Source organism: Tamandua tetradactyla, chromosome 18, assembly GCF_023851605.1.
Source record: "Tamandua tetradactyla isolate mTamTet1 chromosome 18, mTamTet1.pri, whole genome shotgun sequence".
In the NCBI taxonomy this organism is placed as follows: domain Eukaryota; kingdom Metazoa; phylum Chordata; class Mammalia; order Pilosa; family Myrmecophagidae; genus Tamandua; species Tamandua tetradactyla.
Window position 1 is genome coordinate 29158929 of NC_135344.1, and position 20294 is coordinate 29179222.

Genomic DNA, 20294 nt, shown 5'->3' on the forward strand with positions numbered 1-20294 from the left:
GAATTTCACTAATTCAGACATTTCAGTATTTCTCAACTTTCTCACTTCTGTTCTCTTAGAAATTTTAAGAGGCATTAAGACCATAAAAGGCAGGCAGCAGGGATGTTAGTTGGTGAAGAAGGGAGTACAATTGGTTGAGCAACCACATTTATATTACCTTATTCTGACTATTGATAAATGACCCAAAATGGTATGAAGGATATCTGTACTGAAGAAGGGGTGGAAAATCTTGTGGGCTCAGAATGGGTTGTCTTCCCTGGCCTAGTGAGGAGAGAATTACCTGAATGAGAGGTGCTTTTGCTCCCCAGTTGGGTTTCTGACTGGCTGTGGCTGATTGGTGTGAGATCTTGGCAGCTTTGGATTGGGGAGTCCCTTCCTGTAAGGTCAGTGCCCGCTGGCTTCTCAATATTTTTCATCTCCATTTCTTCATGATGGATCCAAAGATCAGGTGGGCGGAGGTCCTTCTGGCTGCCCTTCCTCTTGCCAACACTGTGGGTGGCCCGTTTCCTATGGAACAAAGTTAGAAAACTTTGTGAAAAGTGTGAAAGCCTCTATTCAATGGTCCTCTCCTTTCTGCAGTCAATTCAAATTAGAGGCAGGGAAGGAAACAAAAGGCCTCCCAGGAGGAATGCTGTGAAGCCCAGGAACTGGCAGACTTGTCTTGGCTGCCTTTTCTCTTTTCCCCTGGAGCTTCGCCACGCTGTAGGAGATGTGGTTCTGAATCCCGAGGGCCTCGGCTGCCTGCCAGGGCTCCTTACTCCAGCTTCACCGGCTACAGATTCACACACAAGGTGACAATGGGTTAGATGCAGCCATATGCCAATCTTTCGAGCTATGCATGAGGTAACTGACTGCCACATCTGTCTAGGAGATAAATGAAGGAGTTGCTTTAAAAGGGCAAATAGGAATAAAAAGGCAAGGATTTGTGCCAACTGCCAAGACTGGGGCTTAGAAAAGAGTCTGCCTACATCTCAGTTGTATGAATTAATGTAAATTGGGATGCTTCCTATTTGAAAACAAAAGGTCGCATGAGCACATTCTTAGAAGAATAAAACACTTTTGCCATGGAGTCACTATGTGTCTGGATTCAAACACAATGAGACCCATCCTCTGAAAAGAGAAAGAATACAGTTAGGAAGTATGATTCAAATGTCTCTAGCTTCTCCAACAAGGATTTAGCAACATAAATTTTCTTTTTTCAGTGGCAATATTTTGGATTAGGGTATCCAAATGCTCCCTGCATAGCTAAATAAATTAGCAAGGTGCTCGTGCTCCCATCCTCTCCAGCAGAGGTCAGTATATGGCCCACAGGCCAAATCAACCCATTCCCTGTCGTGGTAAATTAAGTTTTATTGGAATACAGCCAAGCGCACTCACTTTTGCACTGCAACAATAGAGCTGAACAGCTGAGACAATCACCACGTGGCTCGCAAAGCCTACGTTTTTACTGCTTGGCCTTTTTCAGAAGTAGGTTTTGGTACCTGCTCTGCTGTGTTATAATTTTTAAATCTTCACTTGTAGCTCTCTTTGTTTTAAAATAAGAATATCTCTTCAAAGACAGAATTCAAGCAGATAAAATCTCCCTGCTGACAGAAGACCAGAAGAATCACCTCCTCCTCACACCCTGCGTCTACAATCAATGGTTTCCGATAATAACTGTTGTCCGTGGTGGCCAAATGGTTCAAAAGTGTTTATCTCAAAATGAAAGCACTCAGCAGAATTGGCAAGGCCACTGGGAATGACTTGGGTTTTCCAATTGCTGAGCGAGAAGGTTTGCATATATATTAGGCAATGGATAAATGTTTGGTGGTTTGATTTGTTGGATATTCCCTAACATTCATTTTCATCTGTCTGGAAGTATGGTGATGAGGACAGGAGACAAAGAACCTCAGCCTTCACATCCGTCTTGTACTTTAGTAGAGAAATAATGCAGTGCTTTCTGCTCTAATATTTTCCTAACAACTATCTGCATGTTGCTGATTTCCTGGCAGCAGCCCCACACTGTCTCGAGACAATGGTCTGGAATGACCGTAGATCATTTTTTTATGTCTAAGGTAATAACTCGCTGCTTACCATCCATTCCTTGACTTCATTTCCTTACATTCATTCACCTGCCCACAGGAAACTGATCCGCTACTCACCCAAAGGCTTTATGTAATTTACCTCAGGTAACTCCTCAGAAGAATTTAATGTCATTTCGAAACTTTGAGGTTTGACCTCATCAGGTCTTTTGCTAACAGATCAAAATGCTAAATAACTTTAACCCCAGCGGCCACCTGACTGCATAGAGAGAAGCACCAGCTCCCAAACCAAAGACAACACAGTGAGACGTCTTGTGGTGACTCATTATTAAATTGCCTGTGGTAAAGAAATTTGTTAAAGAATTTTTGGAACTTGAAATAAATTATGAATTCCATTTATCCCTTGCTTACATGCATGCTTTATTTATTCATTCTTTCAGCTGTTCTCAGGACCTCAGTTCCAAGCAATGCTGGTTTCCTCTATTTAAGCAAGAAAATAAATGTTCCTATTATGTTGCTTATCAGGAGAGAAATCTCTGGCTTTAGCGAGGCCTTCCCAACTCCCAGCAGGTTGGTATTAACGCTGGCATGTGCTCACCACTAAATCTCCTGAAATTTGTTCTTCAAACCTATAGGACCAGCTGTCACCCTGACCTGCCTATCTGCTGGCTTCCTGACATGACTGCTGTTTCTGCACCCCAGTTTCTCTGCTTCACCTGTGGAATCTTCTGAGCCCATAAGCGGATATCCCTAGAGCTGCGGTTCTCAAAGTGTGGACCTGAACCGGTGACAGCAGCATCACTTGAAAGCTTGTTCAAGTCCATGTTCCCGGGCCTCACCCCAGACCTGCTAAACAGAAACTCAGAAGTCGGGCTCAGCATTCTGCATTTTAACAGCCCTCAGGCGATTTTTGATATGCCTAAAGTTTGAGGAGCACTGCCTTAGTGAATTATTTGATTTTGTTCATTTGTTTTTATTTTAAAGCTAGTTTTTTTCCTATAAGACATAAAACATTTCACATGTTAAACCTGCTGCCCTCCTTACATATATCCTTTGCCCATAGGTACCAGAGATCTTTCTGCTTTTAAAAATAACTCTAGGGTAGGAGTGTCTCTTCCTATCCACGAGTTCTTTAATGAAGTCAGAGCAAGGGATTCACCAAGGTTCACTGCCGTCTCCTCAGACCACGGCAAAGTTCTCACAGCTCAACCAAGGAAGGGGATTTTTCTTCCATCCAAAGCTCCTTCATACTCCTACTTACCTACAAACTACTTATTCTTTAAGATTCCAATCAAGCCTCTCTCCTTCAGGCACCTTTCCTCACCACTTTAGGTCAATATGATCTAAGATTATCTAAAACGTTCCTCTCACCTTGGTATACCACTTGCCTTGGTATTTCATCTGCACTTGTTTTACAGAGCTGTCCAGCTACTTCCTCTGTGTTACTGGAACAAACTCTGTTTTCCTTACTTCTCCAACAACATCCATTGTTTTACAATTATTTATTTATCTAGGTATTTCTGTATTTTATTCATTGAATTTTTATGGGATATCAACTATGTCTCAAGAAATGTGCTAAGGATCAGAAATGCAAAGATGGGTGAGACATTGGGAGTTTAATAAATAAATGAAAAATGGCATGGCTTCTGGTGATACTTGCAGAGTATGCTCTGGGAACTGGCAGATAGTAAGGGCAGAAAGTAGATGGGGACTAATTATGGGAGACCTTGCTGCCAACAGAAGCATTTTTGATAATATCAGGAAGTCAGTAGGGAGTTACAGAAAGATTTTTAGCTTAAGAGTTAACATTTGTCAGATTTGCTTTTTTTAATATATTATAGAACATATACAAAGCATACAATCATGACTTGAACTGAATAATAACTTTCCATTACTGACTTGGAAGTATTTGGGGAAGGTTCTTCTCTGACTCTTTATTCATCCACCTGTTTCTTACTTTGCATAAAACCTAACACTCTAAGGGGACTTTCCTTCCCTTTTACTTTTAATCAATATGTGGGGATGCAAGTGTTTAAGAACCAGCATTGGTTGAGGGTCCATTGTGTTCAAGACTGTGCCCACTGAAGCACTAAACAATTAATCTCATCTCATAGGTTGTTTTTCCATATCATGATAAATTATTCCAGTATGTGTTAGGAATCCTCTGCTCAAGTTGTTCACAGGAGGCAAAGAACAGCTCTGTAATGATTCTGGTATTTGGGCGGAAGGGTGCCCAAGATTTGATAGGGGCATAAGGCAGGTACACCTGGTCCCCCTAGGCTTAGGAAAGGCTTCAGGAAGGAAGGACGCCTGAACTAAGTGTACAGGGATGGTTATCAGTTAACCAGAAAAGAGATACTGGGAGGATATTCCTCAAGTATAAAAACTTCTCCATCTTTCTCAGTCCAAATCTTTTCCAAAGGTCTCTAGCACTTAACTCCATATTGATCATCATCATTCTATCAACTATTATTAAAAACAGAAAAATGAAGACTTCTATTAGGAACCCAGGATCAATGTGTTCTAAATACTTAAGTAAATCTGTATTATATTAAATGGAATTAAGGCATATTAAAATCTTCTGTAGTTACCAGTTGAAATCCCTATGAGATGAATACTACAAAACAATTAAATTTTTTTAAAAATCAGTGAAAGTTACAGATATAAGGTAAAGTACCATATATTTCAATGAAGTTAAAGAATTTGATTCTCAGAACTGAATTTATTTTTGTCAAGAGTTGAATGTGTGTTTATATTTAAGAGTTGCTGTGTACAGGTTAAATCAACAAGGAGGTGCATTCATAGCAATTTAAAGGCCAAGGGGATAACAGAAAGTATTTAGCTTTATTTCTTATTATATTTATGAGGGAACTGAGGCCCAGGAATTAAGGATATTCCCTCAGGTAACACAATTAATTTAAGTAAAGAAGTGAAAAAACCAGAATAGAACTTGTGTGTTCTAACTTCTGTTAGTTATTTTATATCACAAAAAATGAAACTTTCCCAATTATATTGTGAATCAATCAGATGGCCTATCTTATTAAAATCTATACATATATAAATTATAAGATATAAGCCATTGAATAAAATTGGTAGATAATAACTTGGACAAGGTATTACTGGTAGTGATATAAAAATATTTTTCAATCCATTTTGATGTAATTCAAGTCCCTAACAAAAACAAAGAAAAATGTACATTTCCCAGCACTCCCAGACAAAGAAGCATTCAAGAAGCCCATTAACATTTTCTAATACATTTTATTAATTACATTAAATCCCAATTTCTGAGAACCCTGTAAAGGACATTATTTCTATTGTAGATTAGAATTTATTTATTTTCACCTGCATTAATCAATTTGTCCTAAAGGGCTCAATATATTGAGAAGGGGCCTCAATGAAATCAAGAAAAAGCAAAACAAATATTCAGAAATAACTTGAGAGAATTTAATTTACTCTTTCTTTCTCTTAACATATAAATAGAAACAAAGATGAATGTTAATGGATACATCACTGAAGAATGATATTTAAAACAGAAGGGTGAAACCACGCCAAGTAAATATTAAGAGTTTGAGTGTGAGGTGGGCAAGAATCAAAGTGGAAGCACATCAGGACCTACGATGAACTTTATTTGGAGTCCTGTCATTCATGGAATCATTCATCCTTTCATTCATTCCCTAATTTTATAAACAAGTAATACCCAGGGCTCAACCTATACCCTTTCTAAATAAAACCTTCAAACTCTTACCAAAGTGATTACTATGGGCTTTAAGACAAACTTGAAAGTTACTGAAAGTGATGCAATATCATTTGCACCTTAAGAATATCCTCATTTTCTCTGTAGAGAAACAAAATATTTCCAGCAATCCAGTTCATTAAGTCAATGTAATCCTTGACCAATCTTCTCACAGTAATGAAAAATGAAAAAGAATGATACAAATGGTGTCATTAATTAAATTTCATTAGTTTAACGAATGAATCAATGTTTCACAATAATCATAAAGTAGGCAAAATCTGTTTCTGACACTCTCCCATCTCCTTTATGTGAATCCTCCCCTTATCTGTATCCTTGACATCGGAGACCTGGTGCCTTGATGTTCCACTCTTCCATCTTTGTAGAACACCTTTCCTGGACACAGGGACCAAGAGATTTTTCCAGGTTTAACTACAATTATCTTTCCCCAGATCCTTGCTAATTGCCCAGCAGTCTAGAAAGTTATGTGGGTAATTATGTCTCCTCAAAATGTTTACACAGGAGGCTGGTTCTGTTAGGCTCATTCTGTCCTGTTTCTCACTTGAGCACAATAGGCCAGCACATCAGCTGTCAACAGCTTCAAATAGTCCAATATCATAAATGCAGCTGCATATAAAGTTTGTACTGCAATAGCAACACATTAAATATAAAGACTGCATTTGTACCCCTAATGGCAATTTTATTCAGCACATACATCTTCCCCAGATTCTGTTTTGAAACGCCTCACTTCAGAGTACTGCACAAAACACTAGAGATCAACAGATAAGAGTTATCAGATTTTTAAAAAAGAAAGGAAGAGTGAAAGGCTGAGGTATTAGCAAGAGGAAAAGGAAAAATCATTTGCTAGAGAAGCTTCATCTAGCAATGTGTGTAGTATACAGTTGTCACAGTAGCCGCCTCTGAGCCCGTGCCTCAGGTTTGCAGAGCTAGCTTCATGCCTGAGGCAAAAAACATCAAAGCAAGAAACCTATCATAGCAAATCCTTTCAGAGTGGGACTGAAAGACCTATCAGATTGGACTTGAAAGGACTAGAGAGGCAAAGAGGCAGAGAATGACCAGGGATTACTGCTAATTTCTCAAACTGGCTGACACAAGGCTAGCAGGCTGTTCATAGGATGTTGCTGGGAAGTGCATAGGCAACCTTTCCCTTCTAGACTTTGAACTTTTTGATGCATCACTCTGCATGTGATAGAGCTTAGAGTTGCATTATATGAAAATATTTTTAAACCCTTCAAAATTTTGCATTTCTGAGAATTAACCAAAAGCCAGGAAATTTGAACTATTTAAAATTTCTGGAATCTCTTCTTCCTAAATACTACCTGAAAACTAAAAATCCCATAGTATTGTAAGTACATTGGGTTGGTCCTCTATACTTAGTCAATCACTCAACAAGCCTTGATTAACTGCATATGGGCTTCCTTGGCCAAATGTGAAAAATAAATACTGGGGGATGCATTCTTTCCATAAATTGGAGGAACACACATCTCTGACCTTATATCCATGCTGGCAGAGATGGCCATAAGGAGCGACTATTCCTTTAAATGTTAAGGGACACCTGTCTTCCCTTAGAAGGGAGAATCTGGTCCTGAGAAGTAAAAGCAAATGGAAGCACAGAGTATTCTGCCAGGGTCAGGGGATAAGAAATACAGGGTGAAATATGAAAGAGCACAGGAAATCTTAAAAAAAATAACCCCAAACTGTGGTTGGCAGGTCAAGTGGGGACTTTTCCCTGGCCGGCTGTTACCTACTTTCTCTGCTGGGCTGAAGAACGCCGGGTGCAAATCACGGCCACAATCACCACCGCCAGCACTGTGATGGCACCAATGGTGACCACGATGATGACAAGCAGGGTGCTGCTCTTCTGGGGAGTGGCACTGCCGTGCGGCGGGTGCATCTGCCCGATGGGTGGCTCTGGGAAAAGACAAGCACAGGTCAAGGTAAGGGAGCTGTGGGCGCCCAGGCTTCCTCACTCTCCATCAAGGATGTGAAAAGTCCCTATCCCATGAGGGGGATTTGCCGAAGTTGGGAAAGAAGCACTAAGGAAGGAATTAAACTATCAACCCAAGAGAAATGAAGACGTATGTCCACATCAAAACGTACCCATGGACATTCGTAGCGGCATTATTCACAAGAGCCCTCAAAACGGTAACCACACAGATGTCCATCCACTGATGAATGGATATCAGTCAGTGATCAATCAATTAGGAATATCCTATTGCATGTCATTTTTGTTATTACAAGCTGCAAATAAAAAATAAATATCCCCATATTATTTTATTTAGAAATGAATTTAGAAAGGAGCAGAAAGAAATGAGTTTGGATGTTTCCTACACCTAAGTTTGAATTTTATTTCTTTAAAAATCTGTATTAGCTTTCTATGCCTTGAGCAAAATATGCATTTTGAACCCCAGTGCTTTCATTTGTAACACGGAAATAATAATACTTAACAAATACAGTTTCTGTCAGAATTACAGAAACTATATGCAACACAACCATTTCAGTGCCTGACGTAGGGTCAAATCATTATAATATTATTATCCTGCTGCAATATTAAATAAAATGTCTCAATTAATGTTACCTTATATTTGGCATACTTCTGAATGGATTTCGAAGCCATAAAATTTTTTGAAATACTATTGAACATGAGAAGACAAGTTAACTTCTCACAGGTGGATACAATAACACAGTATTTCCCTCAAAATAGAAACAATGTCTTAGGACAAGCTAGCTAAGAATCATGACATTTTTTTAAAGAATAGCCACTTAAACCTAAATAAATCGTTAATGATCATTATTTCTAGAAAATTAATAAGCACTTCTTGTATAACTTGACTCTCAGGGTGAGGAACTCATCAAAAATTTTAAATAAAACTTTCTGCTAAAAGATTCTGATTAAATTAAATGAAAGCTATAAGTTCTCCTTGAAGTAACTTTTACATTTACTAGAATGGAATGGGACAAGTAATGAAAGGTCAGGACTTTCTGTATCATAGTTTTACTTACTATTTAAAAATTCATTTTAAAAAAGTATCTTAATATGCCCTTTCTAGCCTTAATAAATTAATTTATTGGAATAAATTAGCATTTTATGTGAGGGCTTACAATAGAGATAATTGAGAATCTCAAGGATTTTTATTAGCTTGGCTTATAGTTAACAGTTTGTCATTTCTGACAAACTTGCTCGGAGTTACACATAGCAATTCACCTTATGATTTCTACTCTTCTTTCTTTCTTTCCACCCTGAAGGACATCGTGTTTCAAGTCAGAAAATAATGGCTCTGGTTCCTGCTGAGCATTAGTGAGATTATGTTGATGCCACTTGCCTTGAGAGCATCAGAGTTCATGAGGACGCTCATTAGAAATCTTTGATCCCAGGCCTTTATGCCTTCCTCATAAGGGCTCCCATCAGTTTAAAACTTGGTATTCAAGGTCTTTCATTCATTTTCGAATCCCAATTCAAAATCCAGATAATCAGAATATCTGACATTGAACAGGCAGTTAAGAAAGTCAAATGTAATGGTGTCTTTAGATATATCTAAATATATCGATTGGAAAACTTTTCCAGATTATGAGAACTTTCAGGCTCACGACCCTAGATGCAGGCAATTAGGAGTTCTAGGAGTCAGGCTGTCTTCAGAAGGGACCAGGTGACATTTACCCATTTGCGGACTACAGTGAGGAAGCCAACTGGTAAAATTCAAAGACTTGCATTTGAAACATCACCCCATGACTAACTATTTATGTGTGACTAAATCTCGATGTGACTCCTTTGTAAAAATGGACTAACATTATCTATCCACTGGGGCACTGTGATTATTTCATGAACTAATGGATGCAACCCACTGACTGTAGACCCTGAGACAGAGTTTGCACACAGTAATTATGAAGATGAGGCTCAATACATTTCATCCTATGTGACATTTCAAATTTAAAGAAAAAAAACATAGTATCATAATAATTCTCTTCCCCTATGTCAGCCTAATAGTATCGCTATTCTATGTCTGAGTAATCAAGAACTGGCAAATTCCATTAAATCTGTGGGAAAGGGATATAAGTTCTTTAAAAATCACATGAGCATTCCATTGGTTTTTGATGTCTGATCACAGTAAAAGGTTTCATTCCTTTCTCTGCTAAATTTGATATGCACAAAAAATATATTTTTAATAGTGTGATGGGTCTAAAGTCCTAGGAAATATTGGAAAATTGGTTCAATTTTTTTAAATTAAAAAACCTGGTTAAATTTTTGTAATTTAAAAAATTAAATTATTTTAAATTTGTATAAGACTTAATCATTTTTCAGAAATGTTTTATGCTTATTATCCTATTTTATCTATACAAATTCCTTGCAGTAAGTTCATTGATGGGCAAGGACACTAAGTGCTTAATTATCATGTAGACAACAAAGCCAGGTTTTGAATGGGTGTTCTGATGTATTTTAAGACTTTGCCCCATTGCCACAATGGCCATGCCCTAATAGCTGCACAATATCAACAGACAAGTAAACCATGTGAATATAAGAATGATGCTTTCAGTTCTGAGGAAAGAAACAGACCCAACAAAAGCTTCTAGTTACTGACTCAATGTCTCTCCTACCCCAGCATTCCTTAAAATGAGATATTAAGTAGTGTTATGGGAAAAATAAGATCGTAGATCAATTAAGTTGGAAAACACCTTTCCTCAAATCTTGATCACGTTAACGTGAACTTTGAATTGCCAGGAGGGATGGCACGGGCATGGTAGAGAAAGTATTCAATTATGCCATAAATACGTATGGAAGATCCACTCAGGTGCTGGGATACAGTCTTGTGATCCAAAAAGGCATGGTTCTTGACTTCATGGACTTTATAAATTAGTAGAAAAGACAGATAATAAACTATGAAGCAAAAATATTTATAACACTGAAAATATAATTTGCTCTAAAAAGAAAAGTAGAAGGGTTTGTAAGATGTAACTTGAGAACATGATGTAACTTGAGAACATGATGGTCATTGGAGAAAGGAGGTCATAAAATACCTCATGGGGGAGAAAATATTTGGGCTGAATCCTGGAGGACTGCTCTCAGTCAATTCCTGCTCCTATGCAAGAAAACAGGGACTAGGAAGAGCTTGGAACTTGAAGGAAGTAAAAGCAGGCAATGTGTCTGGAGGATTGGGAGCAAAAGTGACAATGACACAAAATGAAGCTAGAAAGAGAAACAGGGCCTGGGTCATGCAGAATCTTTAGACCATATTCAGAATTTAGGATTTCACTCTAAGTGCAATCCAGACCATGTAAGGGCTCTCTGCAAGCGAGTGGCATTCTTGCTTTGTTTTAAAAAAGCCTCTCTGGGGCCACGGTGGCTCAGTGGCAGAGTTCTTGCCTGCCGTGCTGGAGACCTGGGTTTGATTCCTGGAGCCTGCCCATGTAAAAGAAAAAAAAAACAGGAAAGAAAAAGAAGACCTCTGACTGTATTGTGGAGAGCAGCTGGCAGTGGAAGAAGAGAGACCAATTAAGAGGATATTGAAGTTCTCTAGGTGAGAAATGTGATAGCTTAAACTGAGATGGTGGCAACTACAATCAAGCAGAATGAATGGTTACAAAATATGTTTTAAATTAAATGAATGAGGCATGGATTGCATATGGGGGGGAGGAAAGAATGGCAGAGTCAAGTTCAGGCTTAAAGCAACAGGCCTTATAATTAAATGAGAAAGAGGGTGAAAGGGAAGGTTCAGTAATAGCAGAAGCAAAGTTTGGTTTTGAATATGTCAGGGCTGAGATCCTGTGATACCTGTTGAAAGGGCATCCAGACAGTCTCTGCTGAGATTAAATAAAAATGGAGAATTGGTGTATAGGTGAAATATGAAGACCTGGGAGTGGCTGAAATCAAGAGTGTCGAGTGACTGAAGAAAGCTCTCTTAGGACTAAGACTGCAAGAGGGCAGGTAGAAAGGGAACATGCTGCACAAGAGGAATGAGTAGTCAGTCCAATTTCCCCTTGCTTATCTGACAATGGAACACTTTTGTTCTCAGAACTTTTCATGGGATCCAGGTACCCTGGAGCAATCTTTGCCAAATGGTAATTTGGCTCAGTGGTTCTCAATTGAGGAGATTTTGCCTGCTAAGGGGATATTTGACAAAATGTCTGGAATTATTTTTGGTTGCTGCAACTTGGTGATGGTGATGAGGAAGGCTGCTACAGCCATCAGGATGCCAGGGCTGTTGCTAAACATCCCATAATGCACAAGGACAGCCCCAGCAACAAAGAAACGTAGAGAGTTGGAATGATACACAGTTAGCTTCCCACTTTCTACGTGCAGATGGAAAAATGAAATTGAAAGAGTTTAAATGATTTGTTTATGGTCTCGCAGCACTAAATCCTATAAAGTAAAATCTACAACTCAGGGTTTGGGATTAATCTGAGACTCTAAAAATCACCTGGAATAGATATAGGTGGATGGGCACTGAAATAGAAGCTATGACCCAGACCATTCTATTTTCTTTCCATCAGGGAAATGACTGATTCCTGGACCTTCTCTTTGGCATTAAGATCTCTGCTGAATATAGCATAACAGTGTTCTAATAGTTTATTAATCTCAGAATGATTATTTCATGCAAATATAGGAATGGCTTTATATACACTTAACTTGGGTTGTTTAAAATGCAATTGTTTTCTGGAAAAAATAAAAATTTTCCAAAAGCCAGAGGGAAAAACATGGCTGTTTCTCCTAAACTCAGAGTGAAGTTGTGTCTCACAGAGCACTTAATACAATTTTGAATGTGCAAAAAAATTAGTAGTGTTCATATTTTTTATTAATAAGATATGCCAAAGCATTCCAAAATTTCAAGCTTTTAATTAATTTTCAAAGGCTGAGGTCAATAAAAACATTTTTAAAGTGTTTATAGATGTTCTAACCAAACTTGTTAACGTAACTTTGCCCGTTAGACAGAGTAACCAACTGAAATAATTGGTGTTAGCTTCCCTAATGAGAAAATCAGGAGTAAGCTGAAATAATTTTTATAGTTGTTGTCAATCACAGAAATATAAAAAACAAAATCACATTTTCAGAAGTTGAAGATTTTCTTCCTTAAGAATATGGGCCATAATCTAAAACTGAATGCATCATAAAAGAAAAATACAATCACATCACCCACATATTGGCTTTTATTTTACCTGCCACCAGAAAATAATTTAAGATACATCTTCAGTCTCCACAATTTAATTAAGAGCTTTCACCTACAAAAGTAAACATGCACTATAGCATTGATATCTTTATTTGAATTCCAAGAATGCATTTTTTAAAGACTGACATGCTGTAAGAGAGTAAGTGATTAGTGAGGTCTAAATTTATTTGCAACTAACTTGCGTATCCTGACAATAAGCCATTATTTTATTACATGGCTGTAATACTTTCAAGGATGAATTCAGCAAGTGTCGGGAGAGATAGGAAACTTCTATAATTCTGTCACTCTAAGGAAAGATGAGTGAAATTTCCATGGTATACCAAATTCAGGTGCTTTGTTTACCCATCCGTTACACATGAAATCTCTAAAATATCATTAAGTGATGCAGTAAAGAGGTAATAGACAATGTAGATAACCTTTCTAAATCAGTTCATAACCACTAGATGCCATTAGTCTATTTTATCTTCATGACTTTCTCCTGATGTAATGTATATCAGGTCAAATTTAATTACAAATAAATTTCTTGCATGGACTCAAATTTAAATGGAGAAAAAAAGGGATAACATCACTTTCATTGCTCTCAATTACTGTCATTCTCATCATCTGATATCTGACTCCTTTGAAAAGGAAAGTTCTTGTTGACTCATCTATAATGTCAAATTAGAGCTGGAGTATTTTTTAACCAGAAAATTCTATTTTAATTTTGCAGGGTCTGTTCAAATAGCCAACATTAAACTTTTTTTTTTAAGTTTTAAAAATTCTTTTTATTTTGAGGGGTGTATGGTCTGTGAATCAATGCCGACTCTACCACATGGAAGATAAGCCTTCTACCATCAAACCACCCATGCACCCCAACACCAAACTTTTAAACTCCAAAATCAGTTTTGTGAGATTTAGCAACCAAAAATACAGGAAGCCCAGTTAAATCTGAATTCTTCTTCATTGCATATGCATAAGTTCTTTGAGATACATATGTACATTGAGATGCATATCTACATTGAGATAATTATATACTTTGAAATAGGAACATCTGCAATATTTTTCTTTTACCTCATTGTATCTATAAACGGACTATTAGAACAAATTCAAATTTAACTGGGACCCCTGTATGTTTCGTTGCTAAATCTGGCAGCCCTATACAATATTGGTGTCTTTTAGGACACACAGTTGAAGAAAGCATGTAGTTCTGTGTCTGGCTTATATGTGCTCCAACACACATTACCACTCCCAGTTAGAAATCTGCTAAGCTGTGAGGAGATGATGGGTCTTTCTCAATTATCCAGGTACTCCAGCTCTTCCAAAAGTATTCTTCTGTGACAGTATACCAATGCCCTTATCTGGGGGTGAATTCCAAATTAAATTCCCTATAGAAATAACACTTTGAGATCAGCTGCAGTGGATGATTTTCAAGGGAAAAAGTTAACTCCCCATATGGATTCCAAACTTAGAACCTCTCTATTTCATGGTAAAGAAAAATACTATAATTAAGTTTTCCTACATAATTCTACACAATTTCAACAACTCACCCTCCGACCCCATCCTGTCACATCCCTAGGATTTCTCACCCTCTGTCATCTTCCTGGTTTATACTTCTCTGCCTTAGCCACCTGGAAAATTTGCCCTCTTCAATTATTGCTCCCTCAGTGCTGCATCTTTCAGCCTGTTCCCATAAACATAGCAAGTGTGCCACAAGCCATGATGGCATAGTGATTTTTGACTGACTGCTTGAATGCATGAAGTATGTTTAGCATATTGTTGGGATTTAAGGTCACTTGGAAATGAGAAGGTAAGTTAATGTAGCCTGCAAAGAGTGGGGGAAGGAAACACTGTTATTTAAACCCCCTCTTATGCACATCACATTCCACCTCTCATTTTCCTATTGTAAGCTCCCCAAATTGTCTAAGCATAATTTTGTATATTGCAGCTGAGGAGCTATGAGAGCCAGGCACTAGCTAATAGGGGTCTCAAACTGGAATACCTGCAGAGGACAGAAAGCTTACAAAACTGAGGGGAGAGGATCTATATAAAAACAAGAGGTAATGGTGATGATTGCAGCAAGCTAGAGAGAACATCTTGGAAATAATCTTAGAGAATCTTGATTGGAATGCATTTAGGAAGCTTAAATCTAAAAAACTGCACTACTCTCAATTTCAATAAATGGCATTAATAGCAGGGGAGGGTACGCCTGGCAATTTGAAAAGAGTAACTGTTGGAAATATGTGCTGGAGTCTGCCACTGGCAGAGGAGAGAGGACCTTGAACCTTTCACCCAAGCATCTGGTCCACTGTACAGATACACACCCTGTCATTGGGGAAATGGGTGTATTATATTATCAGGGCCTTATGACAGGAAATGATCACTTAACTCCCTCTCTCATTCTTACTTCATGCTAAGCAATCAACTTTTAGATTGCAGTTTTGGCTTCCCATATGGATTTTTAAAAACCCATCTGGATTTTTTTAACAGGAGATCACCCAAATTCAAATTTCTCATGAAAATCTGCTGAAACAGTTACACAAATATTCTCTGCATATTTATAAAATAGATTATTACCTAGCAGCAAACAGAAATGAACTGGAGCTACTTATAAATACATGGATAAAACTAAAAGACAAAATTAAAGAAAAAGCAAGTTGCAGCAGGATACATATAATACGATACCATTTCTAGAATTATAAATATGCAAAATAATATTACACTGTTTAAGGATATATATATATATATGTATGTATCAGGCACCAAATTTGGTATGAGGTTATGGCAGAGTGAGGATTGGAGGGAATGGGAGAGAAGTGTGTGGTAAGGCAGAGACATACAAGAGATTTCAATTGTATTTTGAACATTTTATATCTTAACCTGGATGGTGGCTACACAGGTGTCCATCTTAGCCTTTTTGAATATTTGAAATATTTTTTTTAATAATCCAAACTATACAACAATAGCATCAGTAGTATATATATATACATATATATACACACACACACATATATATGCACTAAATATATAATATATAATAATAAACATATAATTATATATTAAAACCTCTATATGCACATCAGTCCTTTTGGAATTTGCCTTGCATTAATACATCCTTATAGAGTTTCTGTACCAGTAAAACCGAGAGACAAAATCCTAGGATGCAGCAGCCACACCGAGCTGATTCTATTGGGCCTTTCTAGATATTACCTCCTTCTTGTCTAATCTTGGCAATGTGAAAGAGAATTAACAATAAGGTGGTGGGAGATTTTCAAAAAGTAAATGTTCTCTCCAGACCAAAAGGACCACATAATTTTAATTTACGAACCTGAGTGGATTTCATTTCAAACCAGCATATATACCACCTGCCTTTGATAAAATCAGAATTTTGGAAACATTTTAATACATTAGGACAGTTTAAAATGTAGGTATTGAACAGCCCTGTATCATTTATAAAATGCCCCATTATGGGACTTCTCCAATTGACTGTTTTAGGCACTTGCCAACTCTCACTGGGGCAGCCTCCTGGTGGAACGTGCTAAAGGTTTGTTAATACCTTCATGTTTCTAACATTCCCACTTAGATGCTGAATCCAAGTTTCTTGGCACTGGCAGTCAACAGAAAATTTACCTCAGACACTCCAGATGTTTAATTGCTATAATGTATGCAGTAGAATCTAATTGACATACTTACCATTGAGAGTGCTTCTATCAATTAAATTGGTATCAACTGGCCAATAGCTTCCATCTCCATGTCGACCTATTTATGGGGAAAGCATGTCAGAACGTAAGAATTATGTGCCATGAACTCATAAATGAAACAGAACAAACAGAAGGGATGAAGATTAAAAAATTCACACATCACATGATGATTTGGGCCACCTCAGGGAAAATCTGACATTGTCAAAAACCATTATATGTTGTAGGAAAATGTTTTTTCCTTCAATTGTGAGCAAAATCTGCCACAAAGGTAGACCTTGTTAAAAGCTAAATCCGAGTCCTCTCTGAGAACTGTCTCCCTCCTTTTTATCCCACCCCCCCCTCCGCCCCCCCCCCCCCCCCCCCCCCAGAATTCCTGTTAAAGTGTTTATAAAGAGGAGCAGCGATGGGGTCAGCCTGCACGCTGCTCTCCTGAACTTCTCGGAACGGACGCGGTGCTTAGTCATGGTTCCTAGATAGGGAAGCTGGCCCCCCTTATGCTCTCGGAGGTTTTCTCCCCACTGTGACCCGGATGGAATGGCTTTGCGGCAACTGGAGTTATTACTTCACATGGTAACAACACTTTTCCTCTTCAAACTGGGCTTTGTGCATTCTTTTGGTTTTGGGCCACAGAAGGTGCCTGGGAATGCAATATTAGATTGAAATAAAGGATGGGAGCTATGTCACAACCCACATGGTCTGACCCTTCCTTACAAAAATATTTCTTACAAAATATCTTGTAGAATATTTTCTACACAAAGAAACTTTTTTTAATTCAGTACCGTGTAATTGGAAACGTTTTTTTTCCAGTAGGTATATTTGCTTAACAGCTTTAGACATAGTATTTAAGAGAATAGGGCCAGAAATACGACTTAACCAGAAATTATTTAATCCAAATTAAGTTAACGGGCTTTCATCATACCTTTTTCTATTAGGATGGGTGTAGAACTGCAATTAATTGATTACATTTTAAGTTCTAGAATATCTATTAGGTAGACCATCTACACAAAAGCATTTAGAAGTTGAATGTATATGTAAACACATACAAGAACACAAGTCAATTCTCCATTTTAGTTGCTTAGGGGGGCTATTTCTGACAGCAGTTATAATCCATTGGATGATGCAGAGGAAGCTATAGCAATAGACGTTGTTTATGCACATTTATAGATTCCAATTTTCTTCATCTTTATGAATTTAAAGTCCTGCCCTCTTGACATTCTTTTATATACCAAACACTCCTTTTATTAGAGCTTTCCCAAGATCTCATCATTGTATTTGCAAAAGAACTGCGAAGAATCATACAGTCACAATTTAAAAAATTCTTCTGAAATCAAGTCAGAGCTCAAGTTGGCATGTCAACAAGTAACTGAAAGAAATTAATTCAAGCTATGCTAAACATACTTAAGGTAGCAGACAGGTGAGAGGTCATTTTTCATACTCTCTTGCCCAGCATAAAATGGGAGGTGATCAACTGTGTAGGTCAATTTATACCAAGAGGAAAGGTGGGTTACTAAGAAACAGTTTTACCTCAAAGGGCCTAAATATGGTTTTTCCTGACTGGAAGCACAGAGAGGAGGAACATGGGGCTTTCTTCTCAGAAGGCAAAAGAACCAAATCAGGAGGTGACCGAATGTATTAAATTTATCCTGGAAAAGTTGGTCCATTTTAAAGCCCTGTTCACCAGAATGGGGAGTATCTACTAGAAATCAATGCTCTGGGATTCCTTAGCCACTTATAATACCTTGCTTTTGTTTTGCTTTGCATTTCGAACTAACTCATGGGAGGTAATCTGGTTTTTTTGTTGTTTTGTATGTTACCTTTATCGTTTATCAGGTACGTAATGTATTAGGTGCTCAAAAACTGAAAAATAAATGTATTTTATATTTTAATAACCTGGAAAATAATGTACATTAAAAAATTCTTGAGTCACTTTTTTTTTTCTGAAAACTGCCTTGCGGTAAAAACAGTCTTTGATCAATTACTAAAAGGAAAACGTAACAGTAATAGAATGACTGTGTTAGACACACTTGCTTCCAGGTGATTATAGAAAACCTGTCTATTTGAATTTGAAATATTTCTGTTAATGTCCAGTATACAATTTACCAGTCTTTGTAAAATCATCCATATTTCATATCAATTTGAAAGGAGGTTTACAGTAATGCATATAGGAAACGTTCATTTATAGATCAGGAAAACACAATAAAAAGGGTTGTCAGTCTAAGTAGGATTTGAGAATTTGGCCAGCGTAGGGGTGGAAAGAGATTTGTAGCGTGCAAATATTCACTTTTTTAAGGTCTCTAACAATGCTTCTCACCATTTAAGATATTGATTTTTATGTATGTAGCATATAAAAATATGCATTGCAATTCGCAAAGGAACAAAATCAAAGAAATTAAAAAAGAAACCCTCACATCATATTATAGTTTCAGCATAAAATGGTACATTCCCACTCTTCTGGGCAATGACTGAGCATGTAAGGAAGTGGGAATTAGGATAGCATGAGGAGTGAGGAAGAGCAATTGAAATAAGCAGAAATTGTGAAAATTTTGGTGAGCTGACTAAACTGTAGACAAGCCCAACTCCTTTTCCAAATACCTTGCTGTGTGACTTGACACATTCGGGGTTTCAATGAACAGAGGATAAGGTTGCCAACGGTACACTGTGAGATCAATATTGGAAGAAATGAAGTGAGACAGAAGTTCTGTATAAATATTAAGATGACTTTTCTAACATCTGAAAGCAACTAGATTGCAAAGCAATCAGCCAAAAAAGATGCTAACGACCCCATCACTTAGGCCAGTAAAGCAATAAATTATTTCTGTTGGGAGTAAAACTGTATTGGCTGGAAATTAGGTAGATAGCCTGCGGAGAACTTTCCTTTTCCTCTGCATCCTGACAAATGTCTTTTTAATGAAGTTTCTTACTTTCCCCGCTAGTTTGTGGGAGGAATGAAAAACAAGCCCAAAGCACATCCACATACTACTTAGACATAAAGCTCTATGAGTACAGCACCCTTAGATTTAGAGAGGCAACTGATGACACTGAATTTCAGTAAGAAGAAGAATATCAGATGTCATACGGTTCAGAGTGCTGGCTAAGACAAACAACTCAGGAAATGCTTTGAATAAGAGTGAGTGCTCAAAACGTGGGCTTTCTACCCACAGAATCGAACACATTGACATCAGTTAACTTTTTATTGGTCATGATTAGCTAGATAACACAAAAGAAAATTAAGCAACTCTCAATAAATCCAGCAGAAAATACTTTAAAGAAGCCTGATATCATTAACAAGCAAGCTTGAGTTTTTTGTGATCTAGAGTTCTTGCCCCCCAATATCATGGAAATACAAAACCCTTTTTTTGCATTATTGATAGTCTGGGATCTCTTGATTTAAGTACATGGAGATCAAATTCTAATTTTTTGTGTTATTCTCTGAAATATGTCTTTTAAATTCTAGGAAGACTTTCTTTACTAGAAAACGATGAGTAAAGAAAGATTCTCCCACTGTTATAAGGCAAGGTCCACAAAATTGACAAATGTGGAGACACTAGGGACTAAAGAGGAAAGGATCCTGGTGTTACTACTTGGCATTCCAAAGCAATCTTACAGGCTTGTTGTGATGGATCAAATATTGGATGTGTTTAGTTAATTTGGCTGATTTCACAAGCACTGATCTAGGGAAAGAGAA

General features: G+C 37.5%; 1 protein-coding gene across 1 annotated transcript in view; it reads right to left on the reverse strand.

The window, feature by feature from the left end:
* Nucleotides 1–20294, reverse strand: part of LOC143662401 (netrin receptor DCC-like) — a 294187-nt gene that overhangs the window by 13107 nt on the left and 260786 nt on the right. Inside the window, exons 16-18 of the mRNA XM_077136090.1 lie at nucleotides 16602–16667; nucleotides 7521–7683; nucleotides 281–507 (exon numbers count right to left, since the gene is read on the reverse strand). Coding sequence (XP_076992205.1) covers nucleotides 281–507; nucleotides 7521–7683; nucleotides 16602–16667 — 456 coding nt within the window. The remainder of the gene's footprint in view (nucleotides 1–280; nucleotides 508–7520; nucleotides 7684–16601; nucleotides 16668–20294) is intronic.